The 5,629-nt window shown below is 49.7% G+C and overlaps 1 protein-coding gene across 1 annotated transcript; it reads left to right on the top strand.

Annotated features, from left to right (window-relative positions):
• The first annotated feature begins 42 nt into the window (after window positions 1-42).
• Window positions 43-4,756, top strand: BAMBI (BMP and activin membrane bound inhibitor). The gene is made up of 3 exons (XM_007470907.1): window positions 43-373; window positions 3,556-3,843; window positions 4,271-4,756. The coding sequence occupies exons 1-3, from the start codon at window positions 298-300 to the stop codon at window positions 4,687-4,689; spliced, it is 783 nt and encodes a 260-aa protein (XP_007470969.1). The 5' UTR covers window positions 43-297; the 3' UTR covers window positions 4,690-4,756.
• The last annotated feature ends 873 nt before the right edge of the window (window positions 4,757-5,629 follow it).

Raw genomic sequence — 5,629 nt, 5'->3', positions numbered from 1 at the left:
CGGCGGGCGGTGTCTGCGTGCTCCGGCGCTCGCGCCTTCGCCGAGTGGCCGGCCGAACGCGGGGGACGGAGCCGGGCGCCCACCCCGACCGCCGTGCCGAGCGGGCGGAGCGGAGGAGCGCGCCCTGCGGAGTCGGAGCCTGCCCCGCGCGCCCTCCAGCCGCGCTCCATGCTCCGGCCGCGGCCCGGCCCCGCGCCCCGGGCAGCACCCATGCCCTGCGCGCGCCGGGAGCCGTAGGCTGCAGCTGCGCCGCGGCTCCGGGAGCCGGCGGGGGCGCCGCGGCCGTGGGGGGCGTCCATGGATCGCCACTCCAGCTACATCTTCATCTGGCTGCAGCTCGAACTCTGCGCCATGGCCGTGCTGCTCACCAAAGGTGGGTGCCCGCCGGCCAGCCGGCTGGGCGCGCGCTCCCCGGGGAGGGCCGCGGGGTCCCGGGGCGCCCGCCGCCAGGGCTTTGTTAGCGGCGGGAGAGGTGGCCTCCCTCGCGGGGCCCGCAGGTCGCGACAAGTTGCCCGTCCTTAGAAGTCGCGGCGGTGGCTTCGCGGCCGCCCCCGTGTGTCCCGGGCCCGACGCGCGGAGGTGGAGTGACAGTCTGCGGGCGAGTGGTTGTCAGTGTTTGTGCAGGTCGGCCCGTCGTGAACTTCCGAGCGCTGCAGCCGAGGAGCGGGGCCCGAGTGTGGGGCGGAGGTGGCCGGGAGGGACAGCGGACCCCGCCCCCGTCTCCCAGTACCCGCGTGTGCGCGTCTCCGTCGTGAGTGTGTGTCTCGGTGGTCTGCGCGGCTGTGTATTTGAGTGTGTCTCTGCTGCGAGTGCGTGTCTGTATTGCAGTGTCCCTGTCCGTGTGTGTGTGTGTGTGTGTCTTCGAGCGAGGGTGCTTGTGAGCCCGCGAGCGTGTGTGCCGTCCGAGGGGTGTGCGTGTGTGCAGGAGTGGGCTGTGTTGCTTCTCAGGGGTTGGGAGGTGGGGGCTCTGTCAGCGGTCGTGTTTCCCACTCACCTCATATTTTATAAACGCTACCTTAAAACATCCCATAAAAAAAAAAAAAAAAAAAAAAAAAGCAGCGGTCAGTCTCTTTTTTTCCCTGCAGGCTTTCGCCGTTTAGGTCGAAATAACCCAAACAACTGCCTCTGGGTTTCAAGGTCCCCCAGCCTCCTTCGCCAGGAACTCTCCCTGCTGTTTGCTCTGCGAACAGATACTTTTTTAGAAAATAGGAAGCATTTTTAGCTTTTTCCACCCCGCATCCCACGGCCCCTTTCCTCTAATTGCCATGTAGCAGGCATGAGGTTGAAGGATAAGCCAGGCCAGCGAGGATGATGTGCTACAGTATTTATTTACTTTGCAAGGAAGGCTGTAATCAACCCTAAATAACAGCCCTCGTGGGGTGCAGAGGGGAGCCTCCTGGCCCTATCAAAGGCCGGCCGAACGGGGCCGGGCTGCTGCTGACATAAGTCACAGATACCGAAACTATGTGCCTGATAATGATATAATTAGCGGATCAGAGGTTTCTGGCTGCTGCGGACTTCAAAAGCTTTGGAAGAAGCCCGCAGTCTCTCCTGTAGCCGTCAGGACTGAAGCAGACATTTTTGTTTAATCACCACATACAGTAACTAGAAAGGGGGGCAGACAGAAGAGCATTGTTCCCTGTTTCAAAATACCAGTCCCCTCCTGGCCTTCCACGTGCCCCAGGAAGAAACTTTATGAAACGGCAGAAATAGAGTTTTAATACAGTAACACAAAAGTCCATTCAACTTGCTCAAATGTGGCTCCAATTAAAAAAAAAGAGTTGTTAGAGCTTTCCTAGTTACCTGTCAAAATTTTATTAGACTGTTTTAGGTCACTGAAAATATAGTCTTTCAAATAGGCTCTCGTAAACATTGAAGCAGCATTCTACTTGTATTCAGCTTTTTTCTGCAAGAGGTCAAAACTGACTTTAAATCTGTTTTATGTCTACTTTCAATCTGTCTGTGGAAATTGTCAGACTTAGGGATCTGCAGTCATCACCACTTAAGACCAGTGAGCTTTATGCAAAAGAGCAAGAAGCTTGGAAAGAGGAGTAAAGAGCTTCTGCGAAGCAGGCTTCTGACTGGAAGGTCCTACTTACTGGAGAAGGGACCTGGGCCCAGCCCAGGACAGCAGCAAGACAGGACAGGAGTAAGACCTCCGGCTTTGCGTGGTGGCACTCAGTGCCAAAGATCTGTGTTTAGTTGGCTGGGTTTTTAGACCTGAAGCATTAGCAGATGCTGGTGAAAGCTGAGCGTTCGGTCCGGCGGCCTGGAATTTGGACAGATAGTTAAATGAGACCTGTTACTCAGGCACTCACGGGAGGAGGGAGGGAGGAAGAAAGGCGAGGCTGGGAAGAGGTTTGTAAAGCGGTAGTGCCCCGTTTTGGTGTTGGTGTTGGTGTTCAATTTCAGGGCGGCGGTTTCTGTAACCAGGCTGAACTTCAGAGGAGGAAGCTTGGGAGAGGTGTGTACCCGAGTTCAGTTCACAGCAGCTTCAGCCGTGGCAGGTGACAGTGGCCGCGGTCCACCGGGTCAGATAGCGTGTGAGCGAGCGCTCCCAGAGCCAGATAATTTCAACGAGAAATTGACGTGGAAGCCTCAGATCTTGCGCTGTGACTTGCAACTCACAAACTAAGTTTTATAAAGGAAACTTTTAATCACTTCCCATAGAAAAATTTGAGGTTTCCTTAAGGATTTTTCATTCAACCAGCAGAGGCTTTTCAGTTTCAGTGTTTCCCCTTTTAGATCCCATGTTGAATTACACATAAAACTGGGGAGTCTGGGGTGGTGGTGGGGGGAGTGAGCCTTGCCGTTTTACCCCCTCCTCCCTGCTCCCAGTTTTATGACTTTCCATTTGGGCTGAAAGAAATTGACTTTGGCAAGCAAACCACTAATTGTAAACTGCCTAGTTCCTGTTTTACAATATACTGACTAAAAGCTCCCCTGCATGCATAGATCTTTATAGGCAAAGTTTGCCTTTTCTAGAGAGGTTGCAAATAGCTACCCAGTTTCATAGTTTTCAGACCCCCTGACGGGAGCAACTTGTAGATTGCTGTGTTTCTGGTTAGTAGCTTTATGAGATGTTAGCTAAAGCTCTTACATCTCAGTGCAGCCCTTTGAGGTAGTAACCAATTCAGCAGCTGCAATCAAATACTCACACTGACAGAATCTAAAAGCGTAGCATTTCATGTTGTACGGTCACGTAGGATTAAATGAGTAAATAATGTAATTTACCTTACGGTAGGAGAAATTATGGGGATGATTATTTTGCTTCAGAAACAAAAGTGTTATTTTTCATTATTCGCTAACTTATCCTAAATTGAACTTTTCTCTGCTACATGGATTAATACGTTTCTAAGATGATATTTCCCTGGCTTGGGATTCAAGCACCGGCTTGCACAAAGGGCTTTCCCCGTCCACGTGGACTGCCCTTCAAAGCCTTCAGCTGAATATTCTCTAGAGTGAGTGTCTTTGAGATGGGGATTTAGCAGTTGCTTAAGTGGATGCCTTATCGGGTCTCTGAAGCAGTTTGATGCAGTTTCCCCTTGTTTTCAGGTGAAATCAGATGCTACTGCGATGCCGCCCACTGCGTGGCTACTGGTTATATGTGTAAATCTGAGCTGAGCGCCTGCTTCTCCAAACTTCTTGATCCTCAGAACACAAATTCCCCTCTCACGCATGGCTGCCTGGACTCTCTTGCAAGCACAGCAGATGTCTGCCAAGCCAGACAGGCCCACAACCACTCTGGCAGCACTGTGCCCACGCTGGAGTGCTGCCACGAGGACATGTGCAATTACAGGGGGCTGCAGGACGTCCTCGCCCCTCCCAAGGGGGAGGCCTCAGGTAGGGAGAAGCCCTCTGACCGAACCCTTGCCTGGTCTCTAGGCTTGTGACAGCCATGACTTGGCCTGCCTGCTACTGATTTTGTTGTTAATGTAATTAGGGATAGCACAGGGAGAAGCATGGCTGGGTGCAAAGGGGCATCTCTACTGGGTAGCTTTCGTGTCTGCGTGAGCGTTAGATGTCTGTCTGCATAATAGGTTTTGCCTGTTTTTCCAACATTTTGAAGCCACTAAGAGACCATTACTAATCAGTAATGACAGTTCGTAAACAAATGTTTTTGGAAGCTTCTCTGCCACACTGGCAACATTTCTGTTCTAAATATTGATTGACTTGTAAGCTTCTCTTTAATGGGGTGCCACGTTGAAAACGGAGGGGTGCCCGCGAATGTCTCCAGGAGGGCTTGATCATTTTGCTTGTGTTCCTTTAGGACAAGGGAACAGGTATCAGCATGATGGGAGCAGAAACCTCATCACCAAAGTGCAGGAGCTGACGTCCTCCAAAGAGCTGTGGTTCCGGGCGGCGGTGATCGCCGTTCCCATCGCGGGGGGGCTGATCTTAGTGCTGCTGATTATGTTGGCCTTGAGGATGCTGCGGAGTGAGAGCAAGAGGCTGCAGGACCAGCGGCAGCAGATGCTGTCCCGTTTGCACTACAGCTTTCATGGGCACCACTCCAAAAAGGGGCAGGTGGCAAAGCTAGACTTGGAGTGCATGGTGCCCGTGACCGGCCATGAGAACTGCTGTCTGACCTGCGACAAGACGAGACAGGCTGATCTCAGCCACGACCGGATCCTGTCGCTTGTGCACTGGGGCATGTACAGTGGGCACGGGAAGCTGGAGTTCGTATGACGGGGTCTCACGGAACTGGACTTCTGGGACCCTTTGAGTTCTGCTGGCCAGGAGCACTTTATCTGAAGAAAAACAAACTCGCGTCATGACCTTCGAGAGGTAGAATGACCTCCGCAAACAGAATCTTGGATATTTCTTCTGAAGGATTATTTGCACAGACTTAAATACAGTCAAAATGTATTATTTGCTTTAAAAGTATAAAAAGCAAACAGAAGACTCTCTACACTGTTACCAGGGTTATTTGCATCCAGAGGGAGCTGGAATCGAGTACCTAAATAAAAGAAAGTGTGCTCTGTGTAAGCTCCTACATCTTGATTTATCATAGAGATTAAAAAAAAAAAAAATATATATATATATATATATATATATATATATATATATATATAGTCTGAAATTTTGCGGTGTCTTGTCATAAATTAAAAACTAAGCAGGAAAGGTAAGGAACTACATATTAATGATACAAATGAAGACCTATCATTGCCCGGAGTATAGGATCTCAACTATAGATTTCGGCTTAACTTTTTCATTTTTATTTTTTTTTTAAACAAGACCAAGATCTCGTTTTTTCTTACATGGCACGTGTGTCATTTTCTTACAGTGTGGAGAATTTCTAAATGTGTACTGCCCATCATTCAGTGTCTTACCCACAATTTTTTGTTAGGATAATGCTGGTTTTTAACTTTCATCTAATAGAAATCAGAAACTTACTTATACCAGGTCAGATATCACTGATCAATTTCTGAAGTTGCCTTAGCAAAGAGTGGTATTTATCAACTTGATCTAGGTGCTCTGGAATATGTTTTTAAATGTGTCTACCTCCAATCAAAAAAGGAAAAAAAGCTTAACTAAATGAAACTTTTTTTTGGTAAAGTTAGTCACTGTCTACTTTTACTTCTTAATTCATCAGTTTATTCTGTCTCAAGCCTAATTTAATATTTTG

Source organism: Lipotes vexillifer, unplaced genomic scaffold (assembly GCF_000442215.2).
Source record: "Lipotes vexillifer unplaced genomic scaffold, Lipotes_vexillifer_v1.1 scaffold439, whole genome shotgun sequence".
In the NCBI taxonomy this organism is placed as follows: domain Eukaryota; kingdom Metazoa; phylum Chordata; class Mammalia; order Artiodactyla; family Lipotidae; genus Lipotes; species Lipotes vexillifer.
This window is presented reverse-complemented; position numbering and strand designations above follow the sequence as displayed.

What these genes read in the sequence shown, in the direction of transcription:
- BAMBI (XM_007470907.1), top strand. Translation starts at nt 298, where the DNA reads ATGGATCGCCACTCCAGCTACATCTTCATCTGGCTGCAGCTCGAACTC. An exon ending in GGCCGTGCTGCTCACCAAAG is followed by an intron (nt 374 to 3,555) that starts GTGGGTGCCCGC and finishes CCTTGTTTTCAG; the next exon opens with GTGAAATCAGATGCTACTGC. An exon ending in TCCCAAGGGGGAGGCCTCAG is followed by an intron (nt 3,844 to 4,270) that starts GTAGGGAGAAGC and finishes GTGTTCCTTTAG; the next exon opens with GACAAGGGAACAGGTATCAG.